The sequence below is a fragment of the Cnephaeus nilssonii genome (assembly GCF_951640355.1).
Source record: "Cnephaeus nilssonii genome assembly, chromosome: 7".
Taxonomy (NCBI): domain Eukaryota; kingdom Metazoa; phylum Chordata; class Mammalia; order Chiroptera; family Vespertilionidae; genus Cnephaeus; species Cnephaeus nilssonii.
The window spans coordinates 48,026,854-48,042,982 of record NC_137078.1 but is presented as its reverse complement, the minus strand read 5'-3'; the positions used below and the strand labels follow the sequence as shown (position 1 = coordinate 48,042,982).

At 36.3% G+C, this 16,129-nt stretch overlaps 1 protein-coding gene across 1 annotated transcript in view; it reads right to left on the bottom strand.

Annotated features, from left to right (window-relative positions):
- PIGK (phosphatidylinositol glycan anchor biosynthesis class K) overlaps positions 1–16,129 on the bottom strand; it is a 99,786-nt gene that overhangs the window by 57,880 nt on the left and 25,777 nt on the right. The window contains exons 4-9 of the mRNA XM_079777110.1: positions 14,653–14,788; positions 12,040–12,151; positions 8,805–8,901; positions 6,206–6,323; positions 4,993–5,103; positions 2,465–2,637 (exon numbers count right to left, since the gene is read on the bottom strand). Coding sequence (XP_079633236.1) covers positions 2,465–2,637; positions 4,993–5,103; positions 6,206–6,323; positions 8,805–8,901; positions 12,040–12,151; positions 14,653–14,788 — 747 coding nt within the window. The remainder of the gene's footprint in view (positions 1–2,464; positions 2,638–4,992; positions 5,104–6,205; positions 6,324–8,804; positions 8,902–12,039; positions 12,152–14,652; positions 14,789–16,129) is intronic.

The following is a 16,129-nucleotide window of genomic DNA, read 5'->3' as shown; positions in this document are numbered from 1 at the left end:
CTTAATTTTTCTAAATTAATTGGATAGTCTATACCAGTGATCATGACACCATCTGTAAGCAATATTCTAAATAAAAAATTTTTATAAACACTAGAGGGTGCTCTAATTCAACGGTGCATGGTGTCTGGCTTTAATGTTTAAAATTATTTTCTCGATTAAAGATAAATTAAGATACTCTTCAGCATCAACTATTTTTGCATCCAACACAGTACATGGAGATAATTTATGAGAAATAATTCCATTCTTCCATAATATATAATGAAACAGTAGAATTCACTGAAATCATTTTTATTGTATAATTATTACATATTTAATATTTTGTGAGGTGAAGAGGACAGAAAATAAGTACAGAAGGAGTATAAAGATGGTCCTTGACTATAAAGGAAATTAAGGCAGTGTTCATATGGTTAAGAGAAGATATATCATATCTTATAGACTTAAGTTCAAGGGAAATGACAGAATGAATTTGGTAAAGACATATAGTAGCTCAATTTCAAGGTTAGTTGCTAAGTATTAAGATACAGTTCAACTATTTTACAAAGGTAATTTGAAAGTCAGTATTAAACAGTAAATAAAAGTGATATTGCTATCCTACATAATAAAATGGTAATATGTAAATTACCATCACTCCGCTACGCCCACGATTGGGCCAGCAGGAGGCGCAGGGGGCGGGACTCAGGGTGGCCGGGGTAGCTGATTGGGCCAGCAGGACGCTGAGCTCGCGGCGCCACTGGCGCCGCGAGCTCAGCATCTGTGACATGGCTGCGCCGGAGGCTTTCGGAAGGCCTGGGGCACCGGCGGACAGCCGGCCAGGTCCCCCGCGATCAAAGGCCAAAGCGGGGGACCTGGCCGGCTGTCTGCTCCGGCGCAAGGCCTTTCGAAAGCCTCCGCAGCGCCGGAGGCTTTCGGAAGGCCTGGGGCACCCGCGGACAGCCAGCCCGCTGGTGCACCAGGTGCATGATTAAATCATGCACTGGGCCTCTAGTAGGATATAATCTGCTATCTTAAGAAAATACTTTTTAAGCCAACAGCTCTAGAAAATTGAAAAGAAAAAAAATCCAAGGTCTTGAATATCCAGAATAGATAATAATTAATAATAATATCAATTTTAAATTTTCATAAGATGCCAATTTTGTGCTAATTTTTCAATTTATTCCTAAAATGTTCATAAGCTCAATTACAAATCTTTAAATGTTTCAAAATTGAGAGTAATGTATATGTTGTTGCCTACTGACATCCAAAAAAGTTCCCTGGAGTATGAGTTTCCAACAAACAGCATTAGACAATTACCAATAACAAAGGTCAATACCTAGTAAAGTATATATTTCAAGAAAGTGGATATTAACTATTTAATCCTAACAAAGTATTTTGCCTTTAAAAATGTTTACAGAGAAAAAAAATAACAGTTTTTAAATATAACATTAAAAAAATAACAACGAAAAAATAACATTAAAAAATATTTCTAAAATTCACATACCCAAAAATAACTAATTTCCCTTTCTCCTCTCTCTCTCTCTCTCTCTCACACACACACACACACACACACACACACACACATGAATGCACACTCACTGCTCATTCAAACACAATCCACTCCCCAAAAAGAAAGTACCTAGCTTATACCTCTCTCTTCCATTCCTTTACCAAAAGCCTCCAAAACAAATCCTGAACAGTGGCACCTGTTGATGGAGGGTCACTTCTAATTTACAATAGCCCCAGATAAAATGTTCCAGATTAACAGAATACAGCACTAGGGAAAAGTCAGAGATATAACTGAACCAGGCTCACAAATCATTCAGGCTCTAGAAGCCAAAACACATGGCAGTCAGAGAACTAATCAGATTGCTGGAGCCGGAAGAAATTCTGAACAACAAGCATTGTGTTATGGTTTGAAGTATGTATTTGGCACCTGTATTCTTTTGGCACTCACTTCCCTTTTTATGTTTATCTGCCTTGCATCTGCCAGATTCCTAGGGCCTGTATTACTAAATGCCCAGCTGCCAACTTCCCTATTCAATGTTACATCACTTAATACCTTCCACTTCAATTGGTGACAGCAAACACATTCATTAGAGATTAATCTTTTGAAATGCTCACATACCTGACCTTTCATGAAGGTCTTATGAGCCATTATATACACCTCCAACAACAGAAAAGTATGGCTGCGAGACAGCCAGTTATGGGTAACATTTTAGTCTTTTTTTAGCAAATCTCAAGTCATCTTACTACAAACGTTATATTTTGGAGTTATGACATAATCCTAATCATGATCATAGCTTCTCACTGATATGTATAGCTTTTGCCCATAAATCTGAAATGCATAGGGCCTACATAAAATGAAGATTGGGTAGAAATGTGTAATTTTATCTACAAACACCAACTTTTATCGCTTACTCTTGTTACATAAAAATTAAAAATTGTGAAACTAGGATATTCTATTTGAATAATAATTTAAGATGAATACCTGCTTTCCAGGATTCCTAAATCTGGTTGCAAACTAATAGTCTCTGTTGTAATTTCCACTTTCCGAACACTTCCAAAGAAATCGGTTATCAGGACATTTTTAGGATCCCTCTGAAAAAGATCAGTGCGATGTCCAGGAGTAGACACACATAGACTTTTCGGACATACCTGAAACTGAAAAAATATATGTAAGAATAATAAATATACATACAACTGTTATTAAACCATAACACAATATAGTAGACTGCATTGTGTTTTTAAAGCTCTCCCAACCTAAAGAAAATACGTTTCTAAAGATAAAAGTTTCATTGCTATAGTGGTGCTTGACATTCTAAGAAAGTTATAAAGACATTAGTGGCCCTGCGCACGGAGCCACTTGCTGCAGCTTGCCTCAGCTGACGGCCCCTCCCACCACTGCTCGTAGCTCTCAGCTGCATGTAGCTCGCTACCCCGCCCTCCTGTAGCTCTCCACCACTTGTAGCTCGCTGCCACACCCTCCTGCTGTTTGGTCATTACATGAGCGCATCCCAGACCAATTTGCATATTACCCTATCGTAAGTTTAGATAAGAACAGTTGATAAAAAAGGAAAGCTGCCAGGGTAGAGGAAAAAAAAATTGAAGTTTTTGAATCATAAGCTACAAAGTATATTTTGAACCCTCAAATATGTGAGAATGCAAATGCAAAACTATGACAAGAGAATTGGTTTTTTCTACATCTATATCTATTTTAGGGGGGTGCTCTACCTGAGTGTTTTGTAATCATGACCCTTCATTCAAACTTTAAGTTCAAATAAAATATTACATGGTTGCCCTAGCTGGTTTGGCTCAGTGGATAGAGCTGCAGACTGAAGGGTCCCAGGTTCGATTCTAGTCAAGGGCACATGCCTAGGTTGCTGGCTCCGTCCCCAGTGGGGGGCGCACAGGAGGCAGCCAATCAGTGATTCTCTCTCATCACTGATGTTTCTGTCACCCTCTCCCTTCCTCTCTGAAATCAATAAAAAAAAATATTTAAAAAAATTACATGATAGCCCAATATGTAAAAAAAAAAAAAAATGAAAATAGAAGTGCTCTGGATCACAGGGACTTCAAGCATAGCCTCCCCACTAGATACCCCCTTGCTCTCCTACTATGAACCTATGGAAACCATTCCATAAAGCAAGTAACTTTCTTAGTTTATGCATGATGAGAATAAATCCATGGCACCTGCAGACACCAGTGCTCCAAAGAATATAGTCTAAAAACACAACTTCATTGCTACACAGATCTCACAGTAATTTTTAAGTTAATCTTAATCCTGATATCCCACATCAATAAATTACCAAGGACAGACACATATTCAATCACTCAGCAAAGCATATAAAGTACCTATTATTACATACACTTCCTACTGTTACCTTCACAGAAGAAACAAAAATTGATAAGACATGGTCCTGTCCTCAAGGTTTACTCAGCACCCCCTTCATTACGAAGCTACATGAAGGTAAGGTCAGTGCCTGCCTCTTTCACTAGGGTATAGCCAGTGCCTGGCACTTTGTAATAACTCAAGAAATATGTGAATGCATGAACAAGATGTAAATTAATGGGCGAGGGGGAGGGTGAATGTCATTGATGCACAGTAATTATCCAATCTAGAATTGTTTCAAGCTTTTTGTTATGCCCACTTTATTTTTTTTAATTGATTTCAGAGAGGAAGGGAAAGGGAGAGAGAGAAACATCAATGATGAGGGGGAAATCACTGATTGGCTGCCTCTTGCACATCCCCTATTGAGGATCAAGGCCACAACCTAGCATGTGCCCTTGACCAGAATTGAACCCAGGACCTTTCAGTCTGCAGGCCGATGCTCTATCCACTGAGCCAAACCAGCTAGGGCAGTTATGCCTATTTTCAATAGCAACCTCAAAGTAGATTTATTTAAAAAGATACAACCAGTACAGAAAATCAGTGGAAAAGTGAGCTAAATTCAACAAGCCATGTCAGTACACTGTATTAGAAGTTGTAGGGTGCCCAAAAATATGTAAGAAAAGGTCCCTCTACTCCAAAAACTTCCCATTAAGTGAGAAAGACACTCACATTCAATTAGTAAGTTCAAAAAGAGATAGACTATGGTAAATGATACAAAAGAGAAATAAAGCTCTGAAAAGCTTTATTTATTTTATGCAAATTCCAACAGGGAAGAATTTGGGAAGACTTCCTGAAGGAGGCAGGATCTGATTTGACTCCTGAAAAATAAGCAGAATTTCAATATTTGAATATAAAAAAGTACATTTCTGGTAAGGAAAAGAGCAGAGCAAATGAATGAAAACAGAAAAGTACCTCAAGGAAGAGCAAGTTAACTGGGCTAAATCTATAGGTCTCTTGCAGTAAATAAAGAGAAACTACTGTAAAGGGAGATTCAAGGTGGGGTTTTACAAGGGCGCCTTCAGCATATGGCACAGTACCCTAGTAGTACAGGGAATAATAACAGACTTCACTGATCACGTTAAGATTGGCATACCTATGTGCTATAATCAAATCAAGCAAATACTTACAAGGTCATTCATATTAGTTTGGCTAGCTGGATTAATTTCTTCCAAAAATTCTAAGACATAAAATGTGTATCTATCCATAAGGTGAACTCCAATTGCCGGATCAGGTTGATGCTACAAAAAAGCAAAGCATATACAATGGCATATTACTCGGCCATAAAAAAAGAATAAAATAATATGGACTAAAAATAAAACAAGCTCATAGATACAGAGAACAGACTGGTGGTTGCCGGAGGCATGGGGATATGTGGTGAGCCAAAGGGCTGAAGGGAGTCAAAAGGTACAAACCTCCAGTTATAAAATAAATAAGTCATTGGTGTGTAATTTATAGCATGGCAACTTCCACTAATAATTCTGTATTGTATATTTGAATGTTGCTAAAAGAGTAGATCTTAAAAGTTCCCATTACATGAAAAAAAGTATATAACTGTGTATGGTGACAGATGTTATTTACACTTATTGTGGTGATCATTTCACAATATATACAAACTAGAGGCCTGGTGCACAAATTCGTGCACCAGTGCAGTCCGTTGACCTGGCCTACAGGATAGGGCTGAAACTGGCTCTCCGACATCCCCCAAGGGTTCCCAGATTGCAAGAGGGCACAGGCCAGGCTGAGGGACTCCACCGGTGCATGATCGGGGCTGGGGAGGGATGCGGGAGGTTGGCCAGCCAGGGAGGGACCATGGGAGGGCTCCAGGGCATGTCCGGCCCCTCTCGCTCAGTCCCAATCGGCCAGACCCCAGCAACAAGCTAACCTATCAGTGGGAGCGTAGTAGTCAGTGAACGTCATAGCAGCTGGTCGACCAGTCAACTGTCTGCCCCCTGGTGGTCAGTGCATGTCATAGCGAGCGGTTGAGCAGCCTTAGCATATCATTAGCATATTACACTTTGATTGGCTGGATGGACAACTGGACAACCGGACACTTAGCATATTAGGCTTTTATTATATAGAATATCAAATCATGTTATATACCTAAAACCAATGTCAATTATACCTCAATAAAAAAAAGACTATAAAAGTAAAGCAAAAAATTTATGTCTAATAGCATAATTATAACCAATGTTTTAAATTTAATCAAAGTTTCCTTCTAAGGTATTAGAAAAAGTCTAAGAATAAGAAGTAGCAGATATACTCATTAAGCATGTAAGTGATTTGAGAAATAGCTACACATTCTAAAGACAATGCAGTTTACAAATGGTAAAAATCACCTACCGAAAGTGAATCTTCCCCTACTTGGCTACTCGCTAAAGCCATTATGTTAGGAGAATAAAATCGCTCATACATGGATGCTCCTTGACAAGTATCAATAATAAACAGTAGCTCATTGTAGCTGAAAGAAAAGTAGTATTATCTTTGACATGAATCATGCTGTTAATCATACATTGACTAATATTTTTACAATACTTCCATAGCATAACATGTTTAAGTTATATCTTGGTCATTTCATTAGTTAAAAATTGAAACTTTTCAGTAGAATTCCCAATACAAAATTGATATTAGAAATATTAAAAGTATAATCCTGTCCAGAAAAACCACTTCAACAGGGAGTGGTTGTTGTGTCCCAACTCTTTCCCCTTCCCTTATCTGTGCCACATAATTCAGAATCCAAATGAATACTCAATATTGAATTCAACAAACACGTACTTGGTACTCATGCTGCCCTAGAAACTGACCTACATTCAGAAAAAAAAAATTAAAATTAAAAAAATACACACACACACACACATATGACTTAGTTACCATACTCAAAGAGCTTAAAAATCTAACTGGAAGACAGATGATAAACTAACTGTATGATAAGTGTTACAAATATTTATTGAGAGCCTACCATGTGCCTGATACTAAGCTGGAAATACAACAGTCTCTGCCCTCATATTGCTGAGCAAAGTCAAAGTGCTGAAAGAGCACTGAGAAAGGAACAGAGAGAACTGTAAAGAAAGGCAGGTCAGGAAAAGGTGATGTCTGACATGGGCAGTGAAGAGTGAGTGTTATTGTATCCAACAAAGAAAGGAAAAGCCCATTCCAGCAAAGAAAAACGCTTGTGCTAAGGCACATACATGTGAATAAGTATAAATGTTTGGGGAAAGGGGAGAACAGTACTATATAGCTAAGATTTAAAAGTAATTTGGGGAAATTCATTTCAAAAAGGTAGGTTAGGTCAATCTGTAAATAAAGTATCCAATATAAAGTCTGGATCTTATCCTATAAATTTGAAGAAAACACCAAAGGCTTTTTTAAGTGAAAGAATAAACATAATAAGCTATATATTTTAGAATGAGCTGCCTCACTGGTGAAAGTGAAAGTAGAGAGCAGATAAGTTTTCTCAGAGGTTTATCGCAAACACTGGATCTAGGCAAATAGCTAACATTGCACCTAGAAAGTAAGTATGTAATCTTTCTTTTTTAATATTTTTTATTGATTTCAGAAAGGAAGTGAGAGGGAGAGAGAGACAGAAACATCAATGATGACAGAGAATCACTGATCAGCTGCTTTCTGCACACCCCATACTGGGGCTCGAGCCCACAACCAGGCATGTGCCCTGACCAGGAATCAAATCATGACCTCTTGGTTCATAGGTTGACGGTCAACCATTGAGCCAAGCTGGCCAGGCGAAAGTATGTAATCTTGAACCTCAATATCTAAGCAGGTGATAGAAAGTACAATTAATATAACACTTCTTCTGAGACAAACTCAGTGGAGGTCCCTGAGGATCAGAAACTTCTAAGGTTATGCAAGGCAGTACAGTATTGCACCACCTGGGCATGGATCCTAGTGCTGGCACTTTCTAGTTGTGTAAAGCTTGGCAAGTTACTTAATCTGTTTAGCTCAATTTAATCATTTATAAAAAGCAGGAATAATAAAAGTAGCTACTTCATGGAGCTGTTATTAAAACTTAATCACACAATGCATGTAAAACAGAATGCCCAGCACCTACTATGCATTCAATAAATGTAAACTATGAATAAGATAAAACCAGTAACTAGCAAAATCTTCCTCCTCAATACTTTCATATATTCTGCTTATGCTTATAATTCAATATTTATAATATTTAATTTGTAGCGTAGTTGTGTACATATTCTCTTCTACTATACTTTTAACATTTTCAAGGCAAAATAAGCATCACATTCCCCTCTGTGCCATATGTTTAAAAGGTACCCAGAGGTGTTTATTGAAGGTAATCAAATTAAAAGCAGTGCTATGGCTATATTTTTATTATTGACACTATTACAAATATCCCTATTTTCCTCCCTTTGCCCACTCTATCCAGTCCTGCCCCCACTTCCTTCTGGCCATCACCACACTGTTTTATTTTAAATTCACTCAACAGTTCATATAACAACTTTCAACTAAAGGATGCTTAGCGTTAGATTAATAACAATACATCATTGTAATGTGAGTCAAGTTACAAATTTTATGCTAATGGTAATTTCAACATTTTTTCCAAATAATAATATATTGTTATCACACAGAGGGCCAGAGAATGTGCAAAAAGTAAGAATAGGTACAAGTTGAAAAATAAATATATGTTCATCATCCCCCTAAATAATGGGGAACATTGTTAGTGGGACTCTTATCTCCTCCAAAAAGATTGTTAAATAATAAGAGATATGATCTTAAAAGGTAAACTTTTTTCCATGTTCTTTAATAACTCTGAATTTTTTCTTCTAAAAATAACTCCATTCTATAGAAATAAAAAACATAAATCTAAAAGAAATTATTCAAATAAATTAAAAATCTCATAAAGTAGGATCTAACCAGGGAAAAATTAGGTACCAATTTATCTTGTGAAAAGTAATTATTTACTAATTACCGTCTTTTCTGCCACATTTGTTCAAAAGCATCTGCAAGTTCTATGTTGGTAATTTCTTCAGAATCTTGAAATTTCAAGAAACCATTTCCACCATGTCCTATAGGGAGAGTCAAAAAGATCAAACGTACACATTTTTAATGCAAACTACATATATCCAGATATAAATATTTACTTCTTTCATGGCAATGTTTAATATCATTTGTTATTATATACTCTAAAGAAAAAATACTGTGAAAGTTAATTTTATACTAATTAGAAAGAGAATAACGATAGACATAAAAATAGTAGATATATTATCTTTAAGAGTTTTTCTATCATTCAATTATAGAAAAGCACATTTATATTTTCTCATTGGCTCCATTATTAGGTCAGAAATGAGTTTCCATAGGTAAAAATTTCTCACACAGTGAGCAAACACGTGTGGTAAGAAAGAAGTAGAAGATACTAGTCAGTCTCATGGTATGCCAGTACTATTCACAGTGTATACTTGGAATGTTTTACTATAAGAAAGTGTAGTTATCACTTAAAAAGTGATGTTTTTATAAGTATCAAATACCATCCCTGGAGAGTTGACCAGAAGATTCTGACATTTAGAATGAATTAAAGACTCAATCTGTCTGGATTCTAATAATTGCTTATCCACTTAATGACTGTGCTATCTTCAACAAATTACTTAATCTTTCTATGCCTCAGTTTCTTCAGCTATAAAGTGAGAAATGTGTCAGCAAGACTTTCATTAACATGCCTACATAGCTCCTTTGTACAGATTTTATAAAGGCACCTCTCACTGGGCAGCAAAATAGAAAAAGTTTTCTATTTTACTGCCCCTCTGAATATATGCAGTCCTGTGAGCTCAGAAGTGGTTAGTGGGTATGCCTTTGTGGGGGGAAAATACTTCTCCCTCCCATTAGACAACTCTATGGCAGGGCACACAGCTTAGTAAGTGTAAACATATACTGAATTTTAGCTGCCACTCACCTCCCTACCCAAACACTTAAGTGCAGTGCACAACCCACACAACCCTATATCAATTCTACATATCAGCACCTTCGGCTGCTGTGAGGATGAAATGAACTACACACAGTGGTTTAGAATACTACCTTAGGTATAGTAAGCCTCAGTAAATACTAGTTATTATCATTTTTATTACCATATTATAATTAGCAACCCTCCTATCTTCTTCCATGGGTTAGCAAACTCCTTCTGTAAAGGGTCAGGTAGTAAATGTTACAGGCTTGTGGGCCATAAGGTCTCTGTTGCAACTTCAGGACTCTGCTGTTGTAGTGTAAAAGCAGTCATAGACAACATGTAAAAGAAAAAGAATGCGACTGTGTTCCACTAAAACTTGATTTCCGAACAGGGAGCCCTTTCATGGACCATCGTTCACAAAATCCTATTTTAGATTACTCGAATTTCTTCCATATCAATCAACTCAGAAAATAAATTGTTGTAAAACCTCTAGTTTGGTACATCAAATAAAGCTAAGCTACAAGACTATACTTCATTCCATTTGCCACAAAGGCTTTAAAATTTCTGGTAACTTAAATAAACTAAAATAAAAATTGTCCTACTTCATTAACTCTGCTGAGTTAATTTATAAGGTTTATAAATTGATTGCATTTTAAAAGCTGTAAATAAATGCAGAATGATAGATAAATAAAAGGAAACTGCTAAGTAGGGGTTAGTAATTGCCTTTCTGTGACATCTAAGAATCATTCTGCACCTGTTTTATCATCATCTTAATGGAATCTCCCTGAATAAAATGTTTAAATACCAACTGATCAACATTCATATTTACTGAATACTACTATAAGACAGGGCACTGGTGATAAAAAGATGAAAAACACATGATCATTGGCACCTTGGAGTTCAAAATGTAATAAAGTCAATAAATATCCAGACAAAAAAGTAATAACTTAAATGCTAAAATAGAACCTGCAAATTAATATGGGAGTGCAAAGAAAAGAGCCTACACCAGCCATGGAGATGAGAAGTGTCTTAGGGCAATACCAGGACATATCAGGACACTTCTGAGGAAGAAGGGAGGCACTATAAGTTACATTGGGACAACAGGTGTAAACTAAAACTGCTGCAAGCAATTGAAAACATACACTGAGTGGCCAGATTATTATGATCTCTGAACATATAATAATCTGGCCACTCAGTGAGTGTGGATAGATATATATATATTTTTTAGAGGCCCGGTGCATGAATTCGTGCATGGGTGGGATCCGGCCAGCCTGGCCAGGGGAAGGGGACATGGGCAGTTGGCCAGCCTGCCTGCGGGTCGAGCTCCTGGTCGAGGGGACAATTGGCATATTAGCCTTTTATTATATAGGATATACACTGAGTGGCCAGATTATTATGCATTCAGAGATCATAATAATCTGGCCACTCAGTGTAGGTCACCCTAGACTTAGAAAGGAAAATCACTGAGACTAAAACGATAAGGCACAATCAGGTAGGCAAAGTGAATTGAGAAGACATCAATAAGCAAAGGCAATAAGCTAGCAAACAAAATGAGGACAGAAATAGTCCAATACTTGGAAGGGATTTAGAAAAAGTATAAGAACTAAAATTAATAGTAAATAAGTAATAATATTAACTAAATTATATTAATTATATATTACACATAGTATAACTCCATAACTAATATAACTATATTATGGAGGACTTTACAACAGCACTCAAAGTATAGACAAAAGACTACAGCAGCTCATATTAGGGAACTAGATTAAAAATGCAGTTTCATGAGGCACACTCTGGAGCAAAACTAAATCAGGATTTCAGTAAAAGGCCTAAGTATCGGCATTTAGGTAATCCTTATACACACTAATATTTGAGACTCCATCATTGGAAACCAGAGGTTTAAGAAGAGGAGGGATAAATTTGCAATTTCTATTAAATACTTTAGTAGGACAATTAATAGGAGACAAAACTGAAGGCAAGGAGGCTAAAGCAGGATATTAAGTAAAACATAATAAGCTTTACCAGAGTAATAGTAAAAAGAACAGAAATAAGAAACTACGGGACAGCACAAAAACGTTACACTGTTCTCAAATATTATTTCAAGTTGTTATATATTATCAGAACTATATAACAGAGGGAACTGTATAACAAATCAACTATTTTAACCGAAATATCATTTAAGTTATTTAAATTCTTTCCATGCAAATTTCTTGTTGAAAAGAATAGCAATATATTCTATTATTAAATATCTAAATTCTGAAATTACCTGTCATATAAATAAGAATATTGCTCCTATCATCAGAAAGAAGACGTTTTGACCGAGGAGTACTAGGTGGGATCCTCCCAGTTAATACCCGTAAAAAATTCTCCACAGTTACCTGGAAAAAAAAAAAAGAGAGAGAGAGAGAGAAATCAGATAAAATAGAACTTAGGGAAACCTGGTAATTTTTTTTTTACTTTAAAAAACATTCTTTCTCCTTTCTCTATGTATTACTCAATATAAACTGAAAATAAACACAAAGAGAAATAAACTAAAAATATACTTATTTAAATATACACCTCAAAATAACTGCCTCCATTTTAAAAAAAACTACTTGGAGGGGGGAAAAAGTTAATTCTAAATTTAAAACTTTAAAGTTATGCAAAGTATTGCCAAGAATTTATAAATCTGGCTTCATAGGCAATTCTTTAGGAAGGTAAAAAAAATATATAGAAACTTGTAAATAAATTCAGCTATATAACTATTGCAGTTAATCTGGGCAACCACTTCGTCAATTCTAGTTCAACCATTGAAAGACAGGTCCATAAATCATAAAAATAAAACCATATGGATCGGTCCATGAATAATCCCCAAGTTATGCATCTTTGATTTTTTAGTGCATTTTGTTACTTAAATTTCACGAAGAATATCTTTAACATGTAAAAAATTCATGCCACTTTAAGCCAGATTTCCCAACCTGGAATTTCTGCACCTCTGGGATTCTTTGAAAGCATATTTAAAGTCATGGAGAATGTAATGCTAATTTAAAGTTATATTATACAAATCTAAATTTAAAAAGCAGAAAATCTTTCTAGCTTTTTTGTTTGACTTTTCTCTAAATCATGGTGTGTGTGTCTATGTGTGTGTGTGTTGTGTGTGTGTGTGTATGTGTAAGCTCTTTGGTTTAAATTTATCCCAGAAGACAGCAAAATGTTAAGTGTTTTAATAGGATGTCTTATTGGCTAAAAGGGAAGGAAAAATTCTGGTCTACATTTTATAATGACTAAATAAACAAATAGAAAGTCCAACATTTATATATATTTAATCATTCAACAAATACTCTTTAAAGTCTTTAAAGGGCTAATGGTACTTGCTAGAAATAAGATACGTAATATATAAGCCATGTCCTCAAGGACAATGGTCGGCAAACCGTGGCTCATGAGCCACATGCGGCTCTTTGGCCCCTTGAGTGTGGCTCTTCCACAAAATACCACGGCCTGGGCGAGTCTATTTTGAAGAAGTGGCGTTAGAAGAAGTTTAAGTTTAAAAAATTTGGCTCTCAAAAGAAATTTCAATCGTTGTACTGTTGATATTTGGCTCTGTTGACTAATGAGTTTGCCGACCACTGCTCAAGGAGTTTACAGCGTGGGAGGACATACATATGCTTTTAAAATGCTTCAAAACAATTCTGGGAACACAGCACATTGCGTCTTATTTTTGATAGACTTGGTAAAAGAAGGATGATCGAGGAAGACTTCATCAAAGAACACTTCAAATTTTAAACATATTCACAATCTTTTTTTTATTATTAATTTCAGAGAGGAAGAGAGAGGGAGAGATAAAAACATCAATGATGAGAGAGAATCAATATAAACTGAATCATTGATTGGCTGCCTCTGGTAGGCCCCACACTGGGGATTGAGCCCACAACCTGGGCATGTGGCCTGACGGGGAATAGAACCTTGACCTCCTGGTTCATAGGTCAATGCTCAACCACTGAGTCACGCCGGCTGCGCTACAATCTATTCAACTTAAAATGACGCCTCAAGGGAGAAAATATAATATAGTGCCACTATTCAAGTTTACATTTTTATTTTTAATCATGTATGCATAAAAACACTAGAAGCATTTTAAAAGTGGTTACCTCTAAGTAGTGGAAATATGGGTGAGTTTTTTGTTAGTCATTTTAATTTTTCCACAATTGATATATTTACTAAAATCATAAAAATTAAAATTTTTAATCAAATATGAAAAACAAATAATACATTTACTATAAAGGAAAGTTAATATATGAAACCTCACTAAAATCCTATATAATAAAAGGCTAATATACAAACCTACTGAACAGCGGAACAACCGGTCACTAGGACACGCACTGACCACCAGGGGGCAGATGCTCAACGCAGAAGCTGCACCCTGGTGGTCAGTGCGCTCCCACAGGGGGAGCGCCACTCAGCCAGAAGCCGGGCTCACGGCTGGTGAGCAAAGCGGTGGTGGCGGGAGCCTCTCCCACCTCCACGGCAGGGCTAAGGATGTCTGACTGCCAGCTTAGGCCCGCTCCCCAGGCTCCCGGACTGCGAGAGGGCGCAGGCCAGGCTGAGGGACGCCTCCCGCCCTCAGTGCAGAAATTTCATGCACCGGGCCTCTAGTACTCTCATAAAAACAAAGATAAAATTATTTTATCCTAAATACGTATTTAAAATATTCATGTTGTGATAGTTTTACTTATATATTGTTTCCTTAATATGAATTCCAAAGAAAGAATTATATCAAGGCTTCAATAACTATTATGCACAAAGTTTGAAGACAAAGAACAATACTATTTTATTCTACCACTATTTTAGAGCTTAAGAATAACAATAACTACATTTCAAAAATGTTGCCAGATTAAAAATTTACCTCATAACTTCTATAATCTACTTCCACATCATCTCCATATACATTTAGTTCCATATTCTTGTGACTAAATACTGTAGCTGGCTTGGGATTCCTAGGGTTGCAGGCCATATCATCTGCAAGCATCAGAACAATGTGGCTAGAAAAAAAAAAAAATTCCAGAAAACATTTAAATAAAACCAAAATGTTAAAAACAGACACATTTTCTTTATGTCATGTGGAACTGTTTTCATTCTTTCCTTCATTAAAAATAATTTGAAATCATTATTGATTACATATTTAAAATAATTATTATTTTCATATCCTTATATAGCATAAGTTTTAAAGTACAGAAATTAGAGCAATCTGGCATGAATTTATCTGCAGAACTTGAAGTTACTAATTTAAACTTTTTCCCAACAGAGTATACTTTATGCCATATAGCAAGAGGAAGCTGTAGGAACCACACTGTCCTCCCCAAACATTTAAAAATAAATTAGTAATATGTGACATTCTCAGGACTTAACAGTTCATGTTAAACTATGATATTCCAAAGAATTTGACTGTCAGAAGCACAAATGCTTAAGTATGAAAACATGCAATCCAGAAGCAAGTGCAATCAGTGTATCACAGGAATACATCTCCAACCCAATCACTCTTCACTGGCTCCATCTCCCCAGTACCAGCCACCATCATCTCTCGATTGGATGGCACTAGAATAGCTCCCCACCAGGCTTCCTGCTTCCATTCTCACCTTTTTACAGTCCATTCTCCCTATAGCCACCAGGGTGATCTTCCTTAAATAAGTCAAATCATTAAACTTTCTTACTTAAAACTCTCCAAGGACTTGCCACTATAATTAGAGGAAAATCAAAACTACTTACATGGTCTAAAATGCTCAATTAATGTGGTCTCTTATCTCTATAGCTTTGTTTGGCCGCTATCATCCACCATGTTCCTTCCATCTACACTGACCTTTCTGTCCTATGAATATGCCAAGCCTTTACCATTTCAGGGGCTACTGACCAAATTTAGACTTCTCTCCTCCCAAATCTTCATATCATTTCAATCTCAGCTTAGATACTCTATTCTCATTATGTATTTTATATCCTACGGTGATTTATGAATCTGAAATCCCTATAATCTCCCACCACCACCCCCCTTAGATTACAAACTCTCTGAGGGCAGGGCTTCATTTACCCTGGTTCACCACTGTAACAATCAGTAATATAGACTGGCATATAGTAGGTATTCAATTAATATTCATTGAGTGAATGAAATATTTTCATTTTTGCATATACTTTCTTTAAGAGAAAATTACAAAATTTCTCTTAAATACTTACCTTTATCTTGCCATTAAAACTGCTGGAAATGAATCAGGCAATTATTAATTCTACCCTGTACGTGAGCTTCCCAAACATAAGGGAAAGATTAATTTGGCAAATGCAACTAGTTTGGCAGAAGATAACAAGAAGAAAATGTTCTGCTGCATATGTTCCAA